At 40.6% G+C, this 25,883-nt stretch overlaps 2 protein-coding genes across 11 annotated transcripts; both read right to left on the minus strand.

Annotated features, from left to right (window-relative positions):
• Positions 1 to 410: 410 nt before the first annotated feature.
• On the minus strand, positions 411 to 19,160 carry LOC113163342 (abl interactor 2). 10 transcript variants are annotated; one of them, XM_026361880.1, is made up of 10 exons: positions 19,014 to 19,160; positions 14,810 to 14,977; positions 14,410 to 14,586; positions 12,929 to 13,032; positions 9,261 to 9,407; positions 6,938 to 7,059; positions 5,126 to 5,290; positions 4,113 to 4,196; positions 3,225 to 3,410; positions 411 to 2,937 (listed from the first exon to the last, which is right to left on the minus strand). In XM_026361880.1, the coding sequence occupies exons 1-10, from the start codon at positions 19,128 to 19,130 to the stop codon at positions 2,762 to 2,764; spliced, it is 1,446 nt and encodes a 481-aa protein (XP_026217665.1). In that variant the 5' UTR covers positions 19,131 to 19,160; the 3' UTR covers positions 411 to 2,761. The 10 variants fall into 10 exon arrangements, with proteins under 10 accessions (XP_026217665.1, XP_026217664.1, XP_026217663.1 ...); XM_026361879.1 differs by having other exon boundaries at positions 4,113 to 4,199; XM_026361878.1 differs by having other exon boundaries at positions 6,938 to 7,062.
• A 595-nt stretch (positions 19,161 to 19,755) lies between these two features.
• Positions 19,756 to 25,511, minus strand: LOC113162935 (cytochrome P450 20A1). Its single transcript, XM_026361200.1, has 13 exons — positions 25,324 to 25,511; positions 24,906 to 24,955; positions 24,477 to 24,643; positions 24,231 to 24,376; positions 23,962 to 24,129; positions 23,741 to 23,819; positions 23,136 to 23,248; positions 22,965 to 23,019; positions 22,754 to 22,874; positions 22,420 to 22,531; positions 21,938 to 22,002; positions 20,459 to 20,548; positions 19,756 to 20,309 (listed from the first exon to the last, which is right to left on the minus strand). The coding sequence occupies exons 1-13, from the start codon at positions 25,393 to 25,395 to the stop codon at positions 20,159 to 20,161; spliced, it is 1,389 nt and encodes a 462-aa protein (XP_026216985.1). The 5' UTR covers positions 25,396 to 25,511; the 3' UTR covers positions 19,756 to 20,158.
• Positions 25,512 to 25,883: the final 372 nt, after the last annotated feature.

A 25,883-nucleotide genomic window follows, 5' to 3' on the forward strand; every position in this document is an offset into this window, starting at 1 on the left:
AAACGGCTGTAAACAGTGTTTTTATGATACACGACGACTAAGGCCTGAGAAAAAAACAAAGTGAAAGAGAAACAAGGAAGTAAATCCTATTGGCTGATGCTTCATGCATCACTGTGACATATTTGTACTCTTACTCTATTAAATACTACTTTAGTTTTTAAAAAAAAGAACTTTACTTTCTCTGGGACACTTCTACAGACTTTATATATATATATATATATACAGAATTTATTTAATCAGCTTTTTAGGATTAACTGTGACATAGACATGAAAAAAGATCTGATCATTTTATGACAGGTAAAATAATTCTATTGATATTGTTACATATAATAATAATAATAATAATAATAATAATAAATAATAATAATAATAAAACCAGACACATAAAAACAAGATCCAGGACAAAACTGCACCATAAATCTCAATAATTTTATTGTCTTTGCTCTCATGATTTTACAAATATGATACTTCTGCAATTCAACTTTGACTGTGCAACACAATGGCATCATGGACTGTTGAACTCGACATCCTCAGGGACGTCTGTGACTCCGGGGACCTGTGAATCCTGCAGACTGGGGGCCACATGTGGGATTTTCTATGGTTTTTAGTGTCAGGAAACAAACTTTGGAAACTAATCCCGACCGTTTCAGTTATGATTCCGGTCTCCCGCCTGTTCTGCAGGATTCACCAGCAGCTTACACACACACACACACGCATACACACACACACACACACACACACACACACACACATTATTCGTCACCACTGACACAATGGCGGCTACTGTGGGGGGGGTGGAGGAGTCCTGGTCTCGCTCCACCCCCCCCACAGGTCAGTCACTCCTCGGACGTGGGTTTGGAGTTGTACAGTCTCTTTGGATGAGGCTGGTGGTACCTGTTCAGGGCTGCAGGGCTGCTTGTCTTTTTAGGATGGGTGATCTCTTGGGACACCAGATAGACAGATAAGAACAATGGCATGCAAGACTCACATACAGACCCACTTGTTATTATTCTTTTTTTTTTTTTTTTTAATATAAAATAAAGATTCTGACATAAGTACAAGCACTGAGCCCTCGCAAACACCCAACAGCCAAGCATATTGGAAACTATGCGGAGGACGAAGGACGCCTAAATCGATGGCGTTCGTATCGGGGGCTCACGACGGTTAAAACCATTTCAACACAACAGCTGGCTTCTTTTCATATTCAATAAGTCCTGTTTTGAGGACGTAATACATCTCACATTTATAATAGTTCTTCTTCTACACCTTTTTACTACAAATGTATGTGCTTTTGATTGAAAACTACTTGGGAAAACTGGAAAAAAAAAAGAAAAATATATAGATTTGTAGTTGAAAAACAATCCAACCCACTCTGGCCAATTTATTGCAAATGCAGTGATTAACCTCTGAACAGCAACACACACTTCAATATGGCACAAGCATCTTAGAAATGACCTAAATGCATTGTCATCGTGGGTGAATATCAAAAACCAAACCACACCATATCTAAAAATATTAAGACATTAATCATCAGTACAGCAGAAAAGAAAAGAAGTTTATCCTCGTTGAAACATGCAGTTTGCCGCTCTGCAAGCAAAACTTGATTCTGGACCCCTCGGTAAAACGCCAAAACACAAACTTACCAAAAACGAAAAACGAAACAAAAATCGTCTCAAATGCATATAAACACTGCAAATGATTAGCAGCGCCAGTCGAGCTGTTACACTTCTATAACTCATCACAGGAGCTGCAGAGTAAGACTTCAAAATCCAGCTCCTACCCCGTGTTATCCGAGGGCTGGATGACGATTCCTTCACCTGAATAATGCACACTGGCCAGAAAAGTGAAGCATGTAGTGACCAAACTCGGCCCTTCTTTATAAAGGCGTTTCAGATAATCAAATTAACGGTAAAATAACCCCAAAAAAAAAAAAGTCTTAGTTTAAAGCACTCTTTGCTTTCAGACGTCTTCTCTGACTCACTATTTTCTAGCTTTGTGTGTGTCACCTTAAGACATTTCATGTGCTTATATTAGTGAATGTCAGCTTTGGCACACTCCCTGCTGAGGTACCTAACTTAAAGTTTTGTCAAGTACGGAAACCACTACTTGTTTCCTCCGAGGATACTGTTGTTGCATTATACTTTATATATATATTTATATATATATATATATATGTAGAGAGAGGAGTATTTTTCTCTAAAATGTCTCTGGAGTGTTAAAGAGAAAATCTACATATGAAGGCATTCTCCAGCCCTTCGTCAGAGACTGTGACGTGGACATCCCCACTAAATCGCTCTCATCAGCCCCATCTACGTGCTCACCATATATCCCACTACAAAATCCAAATAAATAGTGTTTAAAATAAGGGCAAATTGGTAAAAGAAAAACAAAACGAATGAAGCAAATCAATGTAGTGGCCTCATAATGTAACACAAATCTCCCAAAATTCAATAAATCCGTAACCGTCCAGTCCTCCTCAGTCAAATAAAGAACCAGAGAAAGAAATATTACAGGATATATCTAGAGTAGTGGTTGTTTTACAATGGCGACTATGTCGAGAGAACGACTGGGCATCAGTTTGTCATGTTGCAACTTCTGTAAGAACTGTGTCCTCTTCACCACCCCCCGTCTCGCTTCCTCTTTGCGCCCGGAGGTGATCATGCTCTGTCTGATCAAAGTTTTTGACCTATAACCCTCGGCTCCCCTCCCTCCCCGTTCCCTGCCCCGTCACACACTCCTCAGCTCAGATGTGGGGGGTTGTTCAGTCGGCGTAGTGCATGATGGACTCGACGTAGTTGCCGGGGAAGAGGCCCGTTGTCCCGTTCATCACGCCCTCGAACCAGCCGTCGTCGTTCTTCTTGATCACGTAGATGATGGCGCCCTCCTGGAACGAAAGCTCGTCGTCTTTGTCGCGGGTGTAGTCGTAGATGGCCACCACTGCGGGATAATGGGAAGAGGAGAGCATTGGAAAAAAACAAGAGGCCAGTTTGAATTTCATGGAAATGTTTACAAATAACAACAAAAGGGTCAAACTGCAGGTCACAGTCGGCACAGACGAGTGCAAACATCGAGACTTTCAACCATCCACTGACTGTCAGACTCATGGGAATCACTTTAACCTTTAACCTTTACTGCGCCTGCTGTAACGTTTTATTTGTCAGTGCATGCACAGGTGCATCCAGGATAAATCATCCGAAAACATGATAAGGGTCGTAAAGTCAGACCTTTCTCCAGGTAGTTGCGTGGGGCCCATGGCGGATCCTCCTCGGCGTAGGGGTCACTGTACTCCACCACTGCAGACTCTTCTTCATCCTCATCGTCCTCGTAGTCCTCCGGCGGTGGAGGAGGGGGTGTGGGCTCCTCAAACACTGGCTCGTCAGCCGGGGGAGGTGGGGGCGGCACGTCTGAGACTGTGAGCAGTTTCAGACAGATGGGAAGAAGAAGAGAATGAGTGAAACAAGCAGGAACGATACATGTGACTGACATGTCCATGCATTAGAGAGAGAGAGACAAACTGTTCATGCTGGATGCATTTAAAAAACATGCAGAGAGTGAAAATGTGTATTTTATTCACTAAGAAAAGCAAACGAACAAAAAAAAAAACACTGATTGAACTTTATGTTTTATATAAATTTTTTATATAAAAACAAACACTAAACTGAAGCATCATCATGCTCAAGAATAACGACACACACATGCTTCATTCTTCATTTCATACCTTATGCGTTTTCAAGTGGTCAACCACCAACATTTGCTGCCTAAGGGACCTGTCATTACCTCCCACTCCACTCCAATTGTTTCACAAAAGGACCACACAGCTGAATCAACACCTCTGAAACACTTAAAAACAGAACCTGATGACCTGCATGAAAGCAGGATTTATTGCAGGACTACTGTAGTTTTAGCTTGGTGTATGATAGTGTAGCTTCTTTAGAGGACAAAGGGCCTGAATGTGGTGTCATCAGATCCCCGACTGAGCTGATGTTGGTGGTTTATCACTCGTTTACTCCAATGAGAAACCAAAAGAAGATGAATCACTGACACTGACTGTTGGGGAGATGTGAAACCAGCGGTGGTCATGCAGAGGGAGCGAGGAGCTTAAAGCCACTTACTAGTCTCCTGAACTCGGGCCACAAAGCCCATCAGAGGCAGCTGAGGGGTGATCTGCATGGAGGGGGGAGGGGGCGCGAGTGGGCCTGCTATCACCAAACGGTACCAATACACAGAGACGAAAGAGGATGGGTCCAGAGGGAGGGGTAGGACAGATATAAGAACAGCAAAGACATGAGAAAATGAAGTTAGAATAAACAACAAAAGCACAGAAGAGAGCGAAAGAACAGATCAGAAGTGGGTAGACAACAATGTTAGCAAAGCACCTGAGAAATATGTTATTAATGTTAATATTATCAGTCTGAGGCTAATTTACAATGACTTTAAAACCAGAATCTATTAATTCAAGGACAGGGTTTCATACGTATGTCTATGGAAAAGGGCGCTAGTATGTGTTAAAGGGTGCAGAATGGTTGAGATGAACATTTAGTCCAACAACTTACTACACACTGTTTAACAGAATATAAAAACGCTTGACGTGAGGTCGACACACTATTTTGTTTTCATCACCGCCACTGATTGGACAATGTAAAAAAGGAAAACAACGCTCAGAGTTGACTTTTTATCAACTGGAGGCCTTAGCAGCAAAACAAACTGTTATTTAAAGCATTTAGTTTTACTTATAGTTAGTAGTTGCAGACTTAGATGACTCTGCAAGAGAACATCCCACAACATGTTAATGATTTGATTTTGTATAAAAGCATCTGCAAAATGACACAGTGTAATAGTAATGAAATAAAAACAACCTGTGCAAATACAAATATCAGTTTTAGGACACATCTGTACAGAAATAAACCTAAAGCTTGTCAAAAGACAAACAGAGGACAAAAGACTGCAGAGAGCAGTGAAGAAAAGAGGTGAAGTCGGATAAATGTAGGTGAAAAATGAGACCGTGAGGGACTGTGGTGACCTGCTCATTTTAGTCTTTGTTTATAACTTCTAAATATTTTATCATTTGTTTTTATTTATCTTTTACAAATGTAAACTGAGGACTGTTCTCTTTCCTCACACATACCCTGGTTCTGGGCGAAGTGCGGTCCACCGTTGAGCTGACTCTGGTTGTGGGGCATGTTGGGCTGACCGGTGACAGAAGAGGGTCGGCGGTACGGCAGGGAGCCTCCCACCTGTGGATTCTGAGGCTGCTGCACCGGGCGGTTCATGCTGTAGAACTGAGGAGCACCTGAGACGACACCAGGGGGCAGCAGAGACTCATTTATCAAAGACAGGTTTTATTTATCCTCCCTCTGGTGTCCTGGACTTTATTATTATTATTATTATTATTATTATTATTATTATTATTATTATAAATAATAATTTATTTATTCATCAACATTCATCCTTAACAGCAGCACAAGACCTTAAGTGATAAAGACAACATCCAGCAACTTGAAAACAAAAACAACTGAACTGAATTCACTTTACAAGCATTTCTCCACACAGCTCATGCATCATAGATCAGAACAGCAGCAGAATCATCAACAACACAGACACGAGAAGCTGATGAGATGCTGTGAAGAATGAAGAGCGGAGTGATTCTGCACCTGACTACAGTGTTTACCTATTTACTGCAGTCATATTTATGTGTTGTGCATGATTTAACATGATGTGCACATGACAATGGTTTGTGCCTGAAAGCTCAAACTCTCAATTAAATCAGGAATGAATTACAATTTAAATATATGATGAACTGAAGGGAGCCTTATTTTTATTTCAGTGTCAATATCCAGAGCTACAAATGGTTTTATTCAGCCAGGTGACCTTGTTAATCTGACATATTGCAGTGTGAAGATAATTATGTTAAGCAAATATAACTCTCCATTTCATGATTTCCTTCTACCACTGAGTTTATGAGGTTTAACAAACTTGCTAAGTTCACCTCCTTCGTAATAAATCTTCTGCAAACCTCATTTATTAATAATATTTGTAGTCTCATCTTCCTTACATTTGCAGAAGGACTGCATTTGCTCATTTGTCTGATTAACTAAATATGATTTATTAACTTTACACAAATGTTTCATTTATTGATCAGTAAACCTTTAGTTTAAATCTAAATAATTAAAACTATTTGTTATTGCTCCTGTTTACTTTATTTGGTCAACAACATACGACTTCTACATTCAGCTTCACCTGACACTGATTTAGAAGTTGGACATATGACCTCAGTCGTCTCCCTTAGATGCATCTGCTGTTTCTGAAGAGCTTTTTAATTCTTTGAGGGAGTATGCTCCCTCAGTGTGCTGCAGGCTGTACAGACAACACCACTGAATATCCAGGGTGACGACGACATGCCAGAAGGAGAACACTCAAGCAGGAGGATGGACGCCAGGGGAGGCAGGATGGAGGGTGTGCATTTCCCACCAGGTCACACTCACCTTGTGCAGGGTTGTTGTAAGTGGCGGGGCCTGTGCCAGTGGGGGCTGCAGAGGCAGGTAGCTGGGGAGGGGGTGGGGGTACAGGCGGGATCTCTACAGAGGGGTTAGGGGCCTGTGGGGGGCCGTCTAGGGCAGAGGTGGGAGCCCCAGGGGTTGTGGCAGAAGCATTTGGGGAAGGTTTAGTAGGATTGGATGGGACAGGGGCTGATCCTGAGGTGGTGAGTGCAGGTTAGTCAAAGAGGTAAAAAGAAAGCGAGGAAGGAGAGAAAGGGTAAACGAGAGGTCAAGACAAGATAAGAGTGAGAAGGGAGGAAAAGAACCAGCAGAACCAAGGTTCCTAGACACAATTCAAAACCTTGACTGTAGAAATCCTGGACACCGAACAAACATTAGCCAAGTTAGTTAATTTCAGGCACTATGAGATCCTGCGGTCACCAACAGGAAGCTGGGATTACCTGGGAAGGCGGTGGGTGGGGCTGGGGTCGGCACAGCGATGGGGACACCCACACTGCCGCTGCCGCTGTTCTCTCGGCTGCTGCTACGGCTGCTGCTGGGGTGGCTGCCTCCGCTGCTCCCACTGCTGATGGTAGGGCGGCGAAACACGTCAGACCACAAACTTACACACACGTTCACTGTCATTCATTCTGAGTCCGGTCAAAGCTTAACAATACTTCAGAGAGAAATATTCAAGACTAAAGTAGCCAGATACTTTGAGAAACTACAGAGCCACAGGAACAAACCTTTGATGAAACCTTCACAGCTGACTAAAATAAATATCTGCTGATTGTTTTGTGGTTATTTATTTATTTCAGCAAATTTGAACAAAATTTAGTTCAGTTTTCATCTTGTTCAGCTGATTTGTGCTCTCTCATATTGTTACCTTTTTAGACTTGTTAAGAACAAACTAAACATAACTTAAGTTTTGTTTTACTGTTAGTAAGTATTGAACATGTACTTTGTGCATTAACAGAATTTAGCAGAAACATTCAGGGTTAACTGATTTGTGAAATTGTTAGATTTGTCCTAAACTACAGGATAGGCAACATCTTCATAACAATATAATAATGATACAATTAAAGTTACTTTCTAACTTAAAGCTCCCTTATACTTAAAATCCAAATTACAATTATCTTCATGCAGGTTCAGAACATTAAAAAATTAACACAAATGTAACTGTAACTAAATCAATTGCATTTTAAACTTGAATTTGGTTTGAATCCTTAATGTGGAATCTCTAAACATGAACTTATTTACTTCTAACAGGTAACAAAACAATGATTAACACTAACAGGCATGAAAAAGAAGTACCAGAGTGTACTGTCTGACTCAGCGCTGAAGCTCCCAGCCCGTCTATTGGACATGTTTCAAAACACAGGGAGGAGTAGACGCAGCAGCACATGCTACTAGGGTAAACAATGGGGTGTATGTGTGTCAGTCTGTAAATATCACTACACTAATTAAAGCTAAACTTTAACCAAAGCTAGATTATATTCAAGTGAGTTTCTAACACTATTTAAGTTTGTAATGTGCTAATTTATACAGCGGACATTTACACTATAAGCGCCTACATTCATGATCTAATGGATTTTAATATTTCAGGTGGTTTAATAAATTTGCAGTATCTCCACTTTAAGTTACGTTTTCACTAGTTGGCATTGTACAACACCATTTTAAAAAAGGTACAGCCATTGTTCACTTGCATTGTTTAAACACTACAACAGGTCCTGAAGATCCCTGAAGTTGTACCTGGGCTCTGCACCATGTGCTTTAAATGCACATAAGTTCAATTTTATACCACAACAATAAAATGCAATTCACATTTGTTATTCTTACATGTTTTCCAGTTGCACATACAAAGCCGGGTGCAGCGTAGAACCACACAGATAAGTACATTGTGTTCAGCAAGCTGAGGTCCTAACCTGCTCCTGGTCTTCCATTAGCTGAAGTTATTAATGTGGCACCCTCAAGATTGATGTGTTAGTGTGAGCTGTTATGCTTTTGAAATGGTCACAGTGATAAAAAATAAAGCAGCCGGAAGCCTCGTTGAAGACGTGACGCAGTGGCGACACAAGACAAAGACAAAGATATGACGCGCTGTCAAAGCTGGAAGCAACAAGACACATGGGGCAGACTGTTTGTATGGCAGGAGAGCGCATGGCTGTGAGATGAAGAAAATGAGCTGTGGATGGAGTGGTGTAGATAAAGAGAGGAGAGTCAGGGGAAAGATAACTCGGCTATTTCCGGACCAGAAAAACATTTGACCAACAGATGGGGTGCACAGACGAAACTTCATGCTTTACGTCTCTCGCGGCAGACAGAGGAATCTGAGTATCTCTGTGTTTGGGATGAAAGGGTCTCATCTATAAAGGCAAAGTGACACTGGGTTGACAGGACTGCGGGGGCGCCGCTGCCTATTTAATAACTATTACCATAGAAACCTGCGTCTAGCTCTGGTAAATGGAGCTCTGAATTTCTACTTCGTCCTCATTTAATTGTCCTCGTGTGAGCAGCTAGCAAACTGTCACTCTGGGCTGTCCCTGTGAACTGTGGTCAAAACTGGTGGAATAAAAGAAGCACAAGGGAGCAGAGATAACAATTTCCATGAGGAGTCATTTCAGAGAAGAAGGAAGGCAAAGATGTTCAGGAGCCGGCTCGGACTGATTAAGTTTTTAGGAGAGGAGAAGAAGAAAAGGGGAGGAGATAGAGGAGAAAGGGGGCGTGTTCGACAAGTGTAAAGAGGCATGCTGGGAAAAGGGAGGGATAGGGGGAGGGGGGTACCTGTACGTGCGGTTCCTCTGATTAACGGATGCAGTGCGTGCAGGGCTCTGCTGGGGGTGCGCCATGTTGCGCGTCGGGCTCGAGACGTAGTCGTTAGGGACAACGGGCGGACGCACCGGCTCAAGCGTCCGATAGGGGGAGTGGCGCCTGCGAGAGGGTCAGGAGGACAGGAGTCGAGGTGGGAAGGGGGTGGGGCATCCACAGAGAAGTGTAGGGGAAGGGGGGGAGGAGGAGAGCAAGAAACAAACAAGTGCAAACTTAAAAAATGGGGTATGACAGGTGGTGAACATTGGGATTGGCTGGGGTCCACAGGTGTGTCGGGCAGAGAGGAGGGTGAAGTCAGGACCAATTGCTGCTGCAGGTTAAAAACCACACCTGACTAGTATAAGAAATATGACCTAAATAAATCTGAAAGACAGAAATGCTAAAATGTGAGACTCTCCACTGCTTTAAAAAGAGGGTGCAGTATTTACTATGCTTCCAAAAAAACAAAATGTATTCAAACGTTCCTTTTGGAATTTACCGGTTTTCTACATTAATTTGTCATAAAATTTTCATCCAAGTCAAGAGTATTAACAAATATATTGTACCTAAAGTAATAACACAAATAATTGATAAAGTATGTGAACCCTCAAAGCAGGCCCAAATCATGATGTTTCCTCCACCATACTTTATGATTGGGATGATGTTTTCATGACGATATACAGTGACCTTTTTTACAACAGGTGTAGTGCTGTGTGTTCTTTCCAAATAGTTCAATATAGTTTCATTAGTCCACAAAACATTTTGCCAACACTGCTGTGGAGTGTCAAAACTTTGTGGAGTTTAGAAAACTTCAGGCATTCAGCCATCATCTTTTAAGTAAGCAGCAGCTTCCTTCGTGGTGTCCTGCCATAGACACCCTGTTTGTACAGCTTTTACCTACTGTAGACTCATGAACACAAATGTTAGCCAGTTCCAATGATGCTTTCAAATCTTTGTCTGTCTCTCAGGGTTGTTTCTTCACCACATTATGAGTGTACATTGTGCTCTTGAAGTCATTTTGACTGGCCGTCCACAGTCCCAAACTGCTGAATTTCTAGTCTTTGAAACCACTTTGTAACCCTTTCCAGATTTATGTAAATCAATAATTCTTGATCGTAGATCCTCTGAAAGCTCCTTTTGGCCAGGATTGGCTCACATAACCGTATTCATCCTGTGCGGAGTAAACTTAAAAAGTTTGAGTGGTTTTTGTCAGTCGAAGTAGCTCTAGTCCACACTACATACTAATTTTCTACTAACATCTTAACTTATGCTAACACCTGACTCCAATTAGCTTTTTTGAGTTCATTATTCAAAGGTTTCACATATTGTTTTCACTAGCACCATGAGGTTTTTATGGTTGTTATCAATATTTTTTTGTTATTACTTTATGCACATTATATTCTTGACCTAAAATGTTATCCAATCTTTATCTATGACAAATCAATGCAGTAAACCAAGAAATTCTACTTTTTCTTGCCACTGTATATTGTTAGCTGGACAAAATATGTAGCTAACTGGGGGTTCAGGAAACAGTGACAGTTAGGGGTCAGTCATAGGTCGTTTTCTCAGTAGACACTACTTTTCCCCCATTGTTGCACATCTGTAGAGATTTATTTTTAAAGGAGACAAAATGTGTTTTTGTTGCATCTTCACTCACCATAAATGATGCCAGTTATATTTAAATTATTCTGAGATTGTACAATATGATTCTTATTTCCTGTTTAAAAAAAGAAAAAGAAAAAGTCCTGTCCAAGTGTCCCTGCACATGCCTGCCTACATATTCTCACCTAGAAACAGGCACATTATGCAAATGAAAACACGTAAAGTGGTTTTTAACCTGACAGCAGCACGGTGCTGATGACGTCCTCAGTTTTTGAAATGGGGGAAAGAAAATCATTACTCTGAGATTTATTGTTCTGGACTTGAGAAGATGCTGACACAGTGTTGTGACCCATCTCTGAGCGCTGTTGCTATGGTAAAACGTTGCAATGAGGAATATGGGGCAGCCAGGAGTGGGCGGGCTGGGTCACAAACACACAACTGAAAGTAAATTTGAAAAACAAACAAAGAGGAAGTTGAATAACAGAGGAGAAACGACACATTAAAATCACACATAAGATGTCCGCCTGTAGCCACAGGCTGCGGCAAAAGGTGCATCATGGAGAGTTGGAGCTGTGGCTGATCGGCATGCGTCTTGAAGGGACAGAGATACAAACCCACAAACGCCTCTGAGGGTCGAAATGAAGTGGGGGGCACACTCACAAATTCCTAAGGTTACAGTGAGGGGGTGTACATACAGACTCACACAGACACAAAACAACCACTGGTGACAAGAACACAACATTTATGAGAGGGTCGCCTCCCCTCTGCAGGATAAGAGATGTCTTCAACAGTCATTGAAACATAAAAAAAAAAACGCTTTGGCATCACAAGCTCTAAAAAACAACAACAACATCTACAGTACATCCCATAACGGCAGAAGGAAGTTAAATACCATTCAAATACATGTTCTGCCCTGATCAAGTCAAAGTACTAAGTACATGCTCTGAATTGTACTTAAAGTACAGTAAGAAATGAAAACATGTACTTTTAGCAGTAGTGAATTCGATGTTGTTTATAATAACGTACTTCTCATAAGTGCTCATCAATGAAGCAGAACAAAGTGACTTCTTAACACCATGTGACTGATGGCTGCTTGTAATTTCCCTCCCTGTTCAGAGCTGACATCAAGACCAGTTCAATTTCTGACTGTGACCTTTTGATAAAGTTCCTCCTGTGCCCTGGCATTAGACAAATGCCAATAAAAGGTTAGAGACCGGCAGATCCGAGAGCTCGCCACCTGTACAACCGTCTGCTAAACCCTTGGCTCAGTCACAACAGAAGGGGATTTCCAGTTCAAATTAAACAGCTATAAAAAAAAAAAAAAAAGTCATCACTGCTTGCTGAAATTTGACAGTTCCATATTTAAAACACCTTTTACTTTTAGGAAACGTCAACGTTGTTAGTTACACATGGCTGCGTAGTTAGCAATCTCCATACATGTAGGATGTTTTCAGGCCCGTATTCTCAGGGTTATATTATTTCCTCCCATTTTCCCAGGCTTTCAAGCACTAGAGAAACAAGCCTATATAGATAACAAGTCCATGAATCCAACTGCCTGGCACCAATACTTTCAACTTGTCCAGGCTTGGTGGGAGTAATGTGTTGTAGATCAGCTTCGTGTGAGCTGAATAAGTCCTAACAGTACAGAAAAAAAGTTTTAACTTGAGTTTTAAGAGGCATGTACAGTATCTTTGGAAGCAAAATCCACAGAAGAGCCAAATTTCAGCATGTAGTTTGGTGTGAAAGTTTCTCTTGGCTTCTTAAAAACCAGTCAATCCCAGGCCAGTCTCACCGGCACAGATAAAAAGCCAAAGCAAAGATTAACACTGTGACGTGAACTAGCACTGAAATGCATTTAAACCACCTCAAGGGTGATAATTAAACACAGAGGTAAAGGGGTGATGATGAAACAGGGAGCAACCAGACCCATCTGAGGGGCTTGTGGACACTTTCCCAAAACCACAAACCGATTCTGACGAACAAAACCCTGCACCCTTCTGTCCATCTGAACACACATCAAGGCGCCAGTATGGTTTACATACCCAAGGGTCCCTTTCCCTGTCAGAGGCGGGCTTGGGGGCTTCTGTGTTGGGGGGTTAGTGCGAGGGAGGCCACCTCCACCTGTCTTCATATTCTGAGCGCTGGCCTGTGAGAGAAGGACAAGCGTGATGCTACCAGCACCTTTAAAACTTACTGACTGATATTATTACTAATCTGTTTAATCTTTACAAAAGAAAAACAAATGTAAAAATTACAAAAAACAAAATAAACATGCTGCTTGGTGTTTTAAGTTAGATATAATGTATGAATGTTTCTTTAGGGTTCCCTTTGTAGAAATTAAATTCTTAATAGGAAACTATTCATTTAACTGCAAAGAAAATTTAACAGCAAAAAGAAAGAAAACTGAAAAAGCTCTCGCAGCAATTAAAGACACAACAATTACACAAAACCACCCCCTCGTTTGAGGCTCTTACTTTGAAAGTCTTACCTTAAACCTTTGCAACCACTACGGTAAACAGTTAATAGAGAACGAGGCAAGCAGAAAGAGAGAAAGAAGAAATCAGAGGATTAGTGGGTGAAGAGGGAAAGGAGAAGCAACAATTATTAATGCATGTGGTGCAAAAAGCCAAGCTGGAGAGAGTCAGACAACAACGGCTCGGTGTTAAGATCTGAGGAATTTGTCCTTTGAAACCTGGAAACAATCTCCTCTTTGTTCAGAGAGTCAGTGTGAAGCTTGTTTTCCAAAGTTAGCCATATGATTATTATTGGACAGGACCTTTTTTAGTAGTAGCAGGTGACAGTTTTACAACAGCAAAGAATATATTTAGCAGAATTTATGCGCTGGCTGATATTAGTTTCCCACCCTTGTGAAAAGCCAGACTCATTGATTTTTTCTAACATTACTTGTCAGTGAAACCCAGCAGTGATTGTCTGACCTCTAAAAGTCCTTTCCATTAGATTTTCTGCACTGAATCACACATATTAATCCCTACAATCCTAATATTTTTATATTTCTAAACTTTGCAACATTGCAAAGTGTGAATATTCTTCTGATCGTGGATTAGAGGCTTTAAGAAACAAAACACACAGCAAACCACATAAAAAGTAAAGTAAACAAGATACTGACTGGAGAGGAATTTGTTTTCACCATTTCCTGCCACATATCTTGTCTCTGATTATTTATTTCAACCACTTTAAAAGCCTGAAGAGGTAAAATTTTATAATAGTTCAGATAAAACAACTGTAAAAAAATAAACAGAATAATTTATTGAATAGCTTGTTTCCTACCACATATCTTTGCAGACCATTTGCTGAAATAGTGTTCAGGTCTGAAGTGGTAAAACTAAAGATAAAAGATTTAAAAATACAGAAAACCAACCACATTCCCTACCCTTGTAATCATCCTGAAACTCCTAGCTATCATCACTTCAAGCAAACACAGCTTAATTAAGGTCATCAGGAGAGGCAGCACACAATTAAGTCTCATTGGAGGAATAAAGGGGAAAAAGAACAACGCCGCCACCTTGACTCCGTGGCCCATGTCGTCTAGCAGGCTGTAGTCGATGGGCTTGCGGATGTAGCGCACAGGCCTCTCTGGATTGGCTGGGGCGATGATCTTGTGTGTGCGGGATGTGTTCTTGTTGGTGGTGAGGATACCGATCTCACGTCGGGCCACCTTCTCTTTGTGTATGTCCACCGTCTGCAGCAAAGCAGCACAGGACAAGAAAATCTTCAGTGTGGGGTTTTTATTTTACACTTCGTCCATCAAGTTGTCAGTCGGCCTTGTTTTAATTTTAAAAGACAGTTGTTGAGTCCAGGACATGGTGTAAATGGCTGAAAACATGTTATACTTGACAGTAACCGTTTTGTGTTGTTGATTTTATCCATTTTATTGTGAAAATGTGGGGAAATTATTGTTTTACCTGTGAGATGTGGTTGATGGAGGACTCCATGCGGCGGAGCTGCGAGGCCTGGATGTCCAGCATCTGCAAGACATTGTTGGCCAGTGTGTTGATCAGGTAGGCTACGCTGGCCAGAGACTGGGTGGTGTAGTTCTTGGTCTCCTCCAGCGCCCTCTGCTTGTCTGGGGACTACATTAAAAAAAGAAAATACACAGACTGACGACGGAGCAACATTTGACTTTTAAAAAAACAACCCAGTGTTTTGCATCTTGTAGTGCGAGTGTGAGGCAGCTGCTCCAGAGTGACTCTGGAAATACAGAATCAGTCACCAGTAACTGGACTTTCCCGATGCAGGTGTATTTATACTACTAATACTAATCATTGAAGCACACAGACTACACTCACGTGATCTCCACTTGATTAACTACGTTTTTTTAAACCAATTGGCTGCATCAGTGATGATTTAGTTGAGTTACTTTAAACAGGTGAATACTTATCAATCACCTATTTTCTGTTTGTTTAGATTCTCTGTAGAGGTCTGTTTCACTTCACTGTCAAAATGGCAAAATTTATCAATGTTAATCAATTCAAGGGTTTTTTTTTGTTTTGTTTTTTTTCAACCAGCACGTCAGTATCAGAATAATCAGTTAAATTAGTAATTGTTGTAGCTTTAATATGTCCTTAAATATTTTTCAGAACAATACTAAAGAACAACTCAGGGGCAGAGAGCGTAATTTATACCAAAGTTTAAACAATAACAGCACCCTAGATGAAAACTGTGGCAGCAGAACGGAGGGAAACTGCTGCTTTAAATGTTTAAATGCAAAGATCTGATGTTTCAGTGAAGTGAAAGAGAAAAAAGAAATTAAAGGCAGATGTTGCAGTGTGTGCAGCAGGTAATACATCTGCAGCCAGTGTAAAAGGAGTCTTCTGAGGCAGCAGGTTGGGCCGTGGGCACAGCGTGGGCACATAAACAGGAACATCAAAGGGCAGATGGATTCGCTAATGTTACTGCTGGGAAACCGTTTTTCACTGACAGTGCATGTAGGGCCAACATAACACCACATGTTTAGGGTAATTATGCAAATAAAAGCATAGATTACAATCTCAACAACATACTGTTCATTTAGTGTCCTTAGACAAATTAATTCATAAAAAATAAATAAATTATTCATAATACAGAAATTAGATTTTATAATTCAGTGTATTCAATTCTGATTTTACAAATGTATTGATGTTTCAAATAACTACAGCTGAATCTTTTAGTATTATTGATAATTGTTAAGTTAATCAGCAACTAATTTGACAAACTATAATATTTTTAATAAACTAAATATGTTATGGTTCACGCTTTTCATTTTGGAGGTTGTTTCTTTTACTTATCTTACATTTAAATAATTAATTCTTGGTTTTAATCTTGTGTTCAGGCAGAACAGGAAGGTTTATTTAACTATTTTAGATCTATTAGTGTGTGTTAGTTCAAGCCCTAAACCAAAACCATTCATTGTCTATTTTCAAACAAGCAGGCATTTCATTCTGTGTGCATCACAGCTGATCGATTACCGGTTGGACACACACTGAGGTCACGGCAGTTGTAGGGTCTAATATTGACTAATTGATTTTATTTGATCTCTTATATTTAAAACTGCAGCTGAGCTGTGAAGCAATCAGGATAACAAAAAAAGACAAAAAACAATCTGTGCTTCCTTCCTGTCTTTATATTTCTATTGTGCTCCCAAAAGATATGACCTATTGATTGTTTGTGCAGCGATACCCACTGTTTTTACCATAAACATGTGCTCTTATTCAGAATAAATCTCTCTTCTTTTCTACCTAAACTGATATAAAACAATATTAATCTAAACAACAGAGGCAGTGCTACACAGCTACAAGCAGGGGTTTCCCTCCTAGTTGAAACACTAGCATCCTCAGCGGTAGTATGACCCTTTTTATCTGAAACCGTGTGCGCTTGTGATGCATGATGAATGTCTGAGGAATCACAAAGTGCAATCCAATCCAACTATTCATGTGACAGTCTGCAAACAAACAGCATCATTCAAAAGGGGTGTGGAGGGTGCAGTGCTGCTGGAGCATGAGGACAAACAGGTTGTGCGGTAACACCAGGAGTGTAGCTGTCACCTGGAGGGGTGAGGAGACATGTTTGATCTATTGATACACCAGGGACACAGAGGATGGACACAGGAACCAATGACCTACTACCCTCAGAAGAATTTCACATGCTATAGGAATACAGCTGCATATGTAGAGAGTTTAATCTGCCACCACCCAGCAGGTGGTAAATAGCATTTCTTACACTGATTATTTCTCTCGTTAGTAGCTAAGGACACAATAATCAGACTTTTCCCCTCTACTATTAATAAAAGCTGAACTAATAGCATGAGCTAAAAAAAATCTCACATGAGGGCTCCCTTCTACTACATTTAAGATTTAAACTTGACTGAAATCATTTTTATGTGTTAATATGATGCCAGTGAGTGCTAATTAATGGGGACTGAATTAAGATTGATCACATCTGACTGAAATCCCATCTTCTAAAAGTGGCTCAGACAGAAATCTGGTTATTTAGTGCACCTCAATCTGCAGCTGTTGAAGCATGGGTGACATAACGTCATGGTCAATTTCCCTAAGTGGTGTTTAGTAGTAGAAAATGTCTCTGAAATCTTAAAAACCATCAATGATTTCAGGGAGAAATTCATCATAGTATACAAACACACACACTGATTTCTACTCCAACTGTTGCTTACAGGGAACGAGGATGCAACTACGGTCAAATATGTGAATAAGACAACCTTTCTTCAACTGTACACAAGCTTTCTTACATTACAACCATGATCATTCATCCTATGTCCACATTCAACCAACATCTGAATGAAACAAGTCAATCCGACTCCTCAGGTGGAGTATGAAATCAACTGAGGACAACACCCGCACCATGTAAACTACAAGTGAAAAAATGAAAGAGCTAAATCATCCTGGTCACAGAATGTTTAATAATAGCACACTTAATTAAGCTCCCTTAAGAAAACTGACTAAAAAGCTCAATAAATGACTAATACTAAAACAAACCTGGCTTAGAAAGAGGGACAACAGTACACAGATGTGAATTAGTGCTGAGATGGAGAAGTGAAATACGCCACTAAACATCCCCCCTGTCAAATATTTCTGTCTAATTAATATTTAAGTGGTAAAACCCATCTGACTGCAGCTGGCAAAACCTTGAAGGGTGAGAAAAAAAACAGGGCAGACTGCCAGACAGCAAGATGCCAACATCCATAGGCCACCACCTCCTCCCACTTCACAGGGCAACCTGTCAGACCTGATCAGCCCTGTTCAACAAGGATGTCATATTTCAGCATCACACCTTGCCAAAACAGCTTCTTGTAAAACTGATATTTATCATGCATTAAAGCTCACACAACCTAAACTGCTGAAAAAGTGACATCACACCTGCAGGCATGAATGGGACTGAATGATGACTGTATGCTATGCAAATCAACAGCCATTTTTCAGGATGCTGACCTAGAAATGCAACATTATAGTGTTTTTTTATACCTGATGCTCAGGATATGAATGGGCACAAGCAACCCCTGCTAAACACGAGCATGTCAGGAGTTAAAAGACATGATTAAGACGTGTTTTGCGGCTCTCACGTCAAAAAACAAGTCGCAGTGCTTCAGTCCAACACCATAAATCAGCCGCTGTTGATAATACTATCACGGCGGTTTATCGTCTGTCAACTAAAGCTTATCAGAGATTAATCCGGCTTGATAACCCGATCTACATCTCCGAACAGTGGATGATCAGATGGCTGCTGTAGCGGCAGCGACTGATCCCGTATCAGGCAGAGAAATGGGTTTTCACGGTGCCTGTTTGGTTGTTTAGACCGTGGGTGATGCCGAGCAGCTGACTAGCAGGCTACCTAGCTAGCGCGCTAGCCCACGGTGGATGTACAAGTCACAAACACCGTTATGTCGATGTGAATTCAAACCCAACAGCACCGTTTACACGCCTTTAAATAAATATAGCACTGAAATGACATAAATTAGATAAAATATCCTGAGACGGGTTGTTTTGCGTTAGCCGAGGCTAGCTAACACGGCTGCACCACATTAGCATCAGCTAGCCTAGCATCAGGTCGCCCCACCGAAGTGTCACCAACTCGAACAACTACGCCGCCTTTTCATCCACACCTGTAGCAGCCTACCTGGACATAGTTGCTCTCGCAGTACTCTGCGACTCTTTCCAAATTGGTGAAACTATCTAGCAGCGCGCTTCGTCCTGCTGGAATCTCCTCTTCCAGAAGCATTTGTAGCTCCGCCATTTTCACATCTTTAGCGGAGCGGCGTGTGTGGACTCGCTGGCGCCCCCGCGGCCATGCGCGGTACTGCAGGGGGCTCTCCCAGCAGCAGGGGTTCCCAAAAACAAATGTTTTAAACAGAGACGCATAAAAACTGAATCTCTGCAAGAGAGAATGCATTAGTGGTTCTGTGGTTTGGACAATAATACTGTAACAGGTTTATTCTACTCAGATTTGTATTAGTTTTCAGTCCACTTATTGCATTTTCAGTTACTGCAGTGAATAAAACACTTATTAAATTACTAATACAGTAAAAATGATTTATCTTCCTAGATCATGTCTTTTGGTTATTATTCCCTCTCCTCAAGCTCAGTTACACATCAGCAGCCAAAGCTGGAGAACATGTGGGTCACAGCTACATCCACTGTGGTCCTTAGACTCATCTTTAAGTTTAGCTTTATATTAGTTTATATTAAACTTTTTCTTTAAAGTCAGACTTAACGATGCTTCTGCTGAGTCTTTTATTACTAAATATGGCTTTTGCTCACAGAGCCTCCAGTGACACTAATAATTAATGCAGACTAGTCAATAAATCAATCAACAGAAAACGACTGTGCTGAAAGAAATGAAACGGGCTGCCAGAAAAGTCTTCATATGTATTTATTAATATACAAGATGTCTTTTAGAAAAGAATGAAATACCTGCATGTGATGTGCCTCATTTTAAACCATAAACAAGCCCAATGTTCTAGGCATTTTAGAAAAACCTTTGTTGCTTTTATTTCAACTTTGTAGAATAGTAAACTATAGATTTTCCTTTGTTCAACAGCACAAGTCTTTAAAGAAGTGCCCATTTGATTTGTGGACAGACATAAGTAATTGTGTGCTCAAGGCTTCAGCTGAAAAAGCACCAGAAAGACAACCATGGCAGTACGCTGGATCCAATTAAAGGCTTCATTCCTACTGTAATGTCTGAAAATACAGGAGGGAACATGGCGGACCATCAGCATTCAAGAAATACTTTGCAGCTGTTTAAAAAAAAAAAAAGCAGTTCTAGTGTCTTCTGCTGACGGTGATCCAGGTTTCATCCTTAGGTGTGGACACCAGCTCAGATCTGACCTCCATGACCTGCCCCTCCAACTTGTGAAGCTTCAGCTGCCGCACTAATGTGCTGAGCAGGACGGTAGCCACAGTGTAGGCAAACCTGAAACAGCAATCATTTAATCAATTTCTATTAAATATTTTTAAAGCTCCAGAACCGTGAAATGACTTTATAAGCACAGTTCCAATAGTCTCATCACTGGCTCTGTCTTCATTTACAGTAGAGTAAGTGTGTTTGTGTTTTAGTCTGACCTGAGCTCTGGGCACGTTTGACTTCCTGAGAATCCGAGCAGACAGAAGCTCTTCTTTGCCGATTCCTCCTCAAATCGATCTGGGTCAAACCTGAAGGATGTTAGAGTGACCACTGTGTCAAAAAGGCAAAGCACACGCTGTGGTATATACAACAGGTACCTTTTTAACATTTCCTGGTAGAGCCACTTTAACCTGAGCTTGTCTTTTCCACTCCACTTGTGTTTCAGTGACTCATATACTACAATTCCTAGAACGCTCTCTAGAAATGTCAGCGTGCATGTGACTATGCTACAATGCTGAAAATAAACAGGTACAATGTTGACTATGCTAACAATTAGTATTTAGTATTTTACTATAGTAGGAAAAGTCATTGTTTTGAAGTTATTTGGTCATAAACAATTTAATATTTGACCTAATCGTGATGCTTAATAAATAATCAGAACACCTGTGGTATTCTGGGCTGTTTCTGCTCCTGACTGTAGAACCTGTCCTTCTGCATGATGGATTTATTATGGTTTATTATTTTAAAAGTTACACACCATAAAATTTCGTTGGACCGACTTTAGCTTTGATTACACATTCGCTGTGATATAATTTAGATGAATTCTGCAGTGTTACAACATTTATTCCCGTCTATTGTATTAATGATGAGAGAGTCAATCAGCTGCTCAACATGTTTTCCAGCAAATTTCAAAGATTCTCAGTGGGGTTAAGGTCTGGACTCTGTGGTGGACAATCCATGTGTAAAATGATAAGTCCTCCTCCCTCTTTCACTATTTGAGCTGATGAATCCTGACTCTGTCATCTTGGAATATGTCCATGACATCAGGGAAGAAAAGATCCATTGATGGAATAACCTGGTCATTCAGTATATTCAGGTTCTCATTCTTTGGACACTTAACGTTGCTGAACCTAGACCGGACCAACTGCAGCAACCCCAGGTCATAGCACTGCCCCCACAGGCTTGTACAGTAGGCACTCATCTGATGGGTGCATCACTTCACCTCCTCTCTTCTTACCCTGATTCTCCATCACTCTGGAACAGGGTAAATCTGGACTCATCAGACCACATGACCTTCTTCCATTGGACAGTTCTCAACCCAGTTTTAGTAGTTTCTTTAATCTCCTTAGATGTTTTCTTTGCTTGATTCATATCAATAATTTGACTCTTCTGAAACAGATTAACATCTTTTCCACGACCACAGGATGTGTCTTCAGACATGGTTGTTTAAGAAATGAGAAGCTACTCACTGCATCAGTTAGAGTTAAATAACTTGTTGTCAGCTGAAACATAATCATCCATGCAGTAATTATCCAATGGGAGGATCTTAACTATTTGCTTAGTAAAATCCAGGTAGTGACTTTCTTTTGGGATGGGTAGTGTATTCTCTAGTTTAAGACACCTCTGAAATGTTCAGCTTTCATTAAGCTATTTTCAAATGGATGTCAAAAGCAAGTGTCAGATGTATGGTAGCGAACCTGTATGGGATGCTCCAGGTGTCTGAATCTTGCAGAACCACTCCCAAAGCGTAGATCACCAAAGTCTGAAATGTAACAACAACAATACATTAGACTTTTTTAACTTAGTTAATTATTGTTATATTTATATTATATTATATTTTCCAGCTTCTAAATAATCAGCTTAATAATTAAAAAACCAAACCATTTTGTTTTGACACTATTTCTATAAAACACTGAAGAAATTTACTTCATGTTTCTACTTAGAGAATGTGACGACTACGTTGGTTAAAACAACTCGTTCTAAAAATTCTTATAACTAAATACAGAACTGTCATTTGCAGGTTAATTAAATTTATTTTTTCTCTTAACAAACTTCTCTTCAATGAACCTCATAAATTCTATCCTGACTGATTGTCTGGCTGTAAGAATTTGGTGAGAAACTGCAGAGAGATGAAGAGGAAAAAAACAAAAACAAACACAGACAGCAGGAAACCAGATACCTCTTTGGGGATGACATGCTGATCGACTTTGCCCTCCAATTCCTGAAGCCGAGCCGCGACGGGGGTCAGCTTGGCAGTCCTCACCGTCTCATTGAGAACCTGCTGGCAGTATCTGGCCGAGGAAAGAAATGTGATAAGATGAAGGATATTGAACACAGTAACCACAAGTGTGGAGGACGATTCAAACTAATTCAACGTTCAACATGCACAAATAAAAAGCTTCATCTGTGAAGGCTAAATCAAAATCAGTGGTGAATAACTTTAAATCCCAGGTTTTCCAGGTTTTTCAGGATGTCATGGGAACTGTGATGCCAGCCAGGTTCACAGGTCTTACTTTAGTTGAGGAATCTTGTCCAGAGAAACAGGTTCAGAACCTAAAACATCCTCCATCTCCTGGTATAGCTTGTCCTGGACTTCCTCTGAGGTGGACAGGAAGTGAAGTGCCCAGATACACACTGCCAAGAAACAACATTTAGGATATTGTTTTGTTTTTTTTTGTTTATTGAGAGACTTGACCTGCGGCTGTTTCCATAACTGTCACTTACAGTTTGCTGTGATGACACATCCAGCCAAAGTAAAAACCATACAGTCCTCCACGATCTGAAACAAACAATAGAATTGATTTCAGTGCTTTTGCAGATATTTGTGGGAACAGTAAAGACTTTCTGTCATCTTCTGGGTTTTAAACTAGAAGAGTAGACTTCATCTTTATTCACCTGTCGCTCTGTGAGGCTCGACTGAAGCAGAGTGTCTATAAACACAGTCTGTGTCCTCTGGGGTTTCCTCTCCTTCGCCACTGACAGCAGCACGGACTCCATCTCTGACAGAGCTGAACCAGGAAGAGACATAAAAACATAAAAAGACACAGACATTTGACTTCAGTTCTTGTTTGACATGTTAAAAATCCAGACATATTAAAATACATAACTTCAAGCACCCATCATGTTTTATGTTTCCACCTAAATTAGAGCCAGTAACAATTGTCTTTGGCAGATAAATCAATCCCAAACTGTTCACAGATTAAGGCAATAACACAGGATACAGGAGTTGTCCAATCTTGGTCTGACTGTTTCTATCTCGCTGTCACACACAAATTAAATCTGAGCCTCTGCAAACTTTTCATGCTGTTTCTCTAAAGCTGAACAGTAGTTCAGTCTAACACTGCTCCTACATGTCAACACACAGTGGGTGAGTTGGACTGAATGGAATAAAAATTGAAGAATCATCACACTCACAGTGCATTTTCACACTTCCTTCAATAACTCACCAGTTCACATGAGGTTACTCTGCTGAGAAAACTAATGATGCGGACCCCACTCACCTTTCTCATAATGTGCTTTTCTGCTGGAGCTCTTCTCCAAGGAGCCATCTAAGTAGCCTTTACCGATTTCTGACCAGATCTATTTAGAAAATAAACAGATGCCTCGTTCAAAGGATATTTCTAAACCTTGACCTTTTTTTCCACTAGAAAAACACTCACTCCACAGTCACTATGCGTCTTTACTAGCAGGTGGGTGATGTTTAAGATGTCTCATGTCTCACCGCGTCATGGTTCTTCCGGAATGAAATGACTGCAACGTCGTCTCTGAAGCGCTCACCCAGAGCCAGCTGGGTGACAGTCTTCATGGCCAAGCCAAGTAGGTGGGCACCTAGAGGGGTGTGCTGAGTCTCTGGAAAAGACTTCCACTTTCCCACCAGCTCCTCAACCACCTACATAACAAAACATAATTAAAAATGGTTTGTTGGTTAATGCTTCATGCCTGAATACTGTTCAGCATGCCGTGTTCAAGTTCTTCATCAGTGCTACAAACCTTGAGCATGACAGAGAAGTTGTTCTTCAGCATGTTATTGATGGCACTCTCATACACCTTCTTCCTTATCACGCTCTCATTAGTCCCACCGCCCATCCCTGACTGGTATCCTAGCAACGACTTCAGGATGGTCTCAAAGGAGTCGGCTAAAAGAAGCCAACAGAAGGAGTACTCGTTGAATCGTAGGTGTTACTATTATCAGCAGTAATAACTGTAGGTTTAATTGCTTTACCCTGGTGCACTTACTGGTGTGATTGGGGTTGATGTGTTGTCGTAGTTGGTTCACAGATCCCAGGCTGACCACTGGTCGACCGCCAAACCAGAACGACGCCACAGACCCAAACTCCTGATGCAGACCGACGAGGAACTCATGCAGACTGCCTCTGTCCACAATATCCTGCAGGTTCCCGTCCCTGAGAGAGCAGAAAGCCATGATGTGAGATGGCACCGTGATGTGAGATGAACAAGCACTTTATAAATCTGTAAAAACTGCCTTCAGTAATATACAATAAACACATGCAGGTGGAGAAGTGCCACTTCATCTGCACATTATTGTCTATTCTTTAAATGTTAATATGGCAGAAAATAAATTAACTGTTATATACATGAATATTACAAAACCCTTGAATGAACTGAAGTTAAATCCAGCTGTAAAACATAAATATAATAACTTACTTTTCATCTGTGGGATTGAGACCTGGGATGCCAGAGGCTCTTCTGGATGACTGAAAACATTCATGCCAAAAAAATAAATAATGAATTATTTATGATATACACATCTAGTGCACTGTTTACACAACTGTTTTATGCATTCATTTGACACATGTCAAATTATTGCTGTCGTTGTTGAGGAATTTTATTTACATTTTTAACTTTAACAGAAAATCTCAGCTCGTTGCGAGTTTTTAAAGTTGTGGTAAATTAATCCAGATTGTCGTGTAAATGAAAGATAAATAATTTGATTTCTTAAATCATGGTGTTCACAAGAAAAGAAGCATCAAATTAACACTTATCTGGGAAGACAGTGTCTCAGGAAGCCTGCTAAGTAGTTAGCTAGCTAATTAAAGCTAACCTCAAACTTACAGTGACTCACCGGGTACAAATAAAGAACAGCTACGACCAAAATGATGACAAACGTCACAGCGAAAATGGCAAAGTCCAGCATGATTGTCCGCTAATAAAAACACTATTTATTCTAAGTTTTACTCATGAAAATCTGGAGATTTCCATGCAAACTGACAACAGCCACCGTTACCACGTCAACATGAACTGCAGGGTCAGTGCGGCCTCTCGGTGCTCGACTCCACAGACTGGATGACAAACTAATCGCAACAGATGTCATCGATTCTGCTGCAACACTTCGTCCACATGTGACATTACACGTTGCACTTCAGCACTTTCACCTCGACCTAAATGACAACTTCTTTATTATTATGTCATTAAGTGCTTCCACTATTTACTACACAATTCAGCTGCAGATCATTTGTTCAAGTGAATGTATGTACATCAGTGTATAAATACTCTAGTACTAGTAAGATTTCACATGTTATAAGCTTAAAAAATACTTTGTGATAAGTGACCATTCGTAAAAGGATTTATAAGATCAGATCAATGGCTCCATTTATGGTTATAACATGTAAGAAAAATGTTTGG

This window comes from Anabas testudineus, chromosome 2 (assembly GCF_900324465.2).
Source record: "Anabas testudineus chromosome 2, fAnaTes1.2, whole genome shotgun sequence".
Classification (NCBI taxonomy): domain Eukaryota; kingdom Metazoa; phylum Chordata; class Actinopteri; order Anabantiformes; family Anabantidae; genus Anabas; species Anabas testudineus.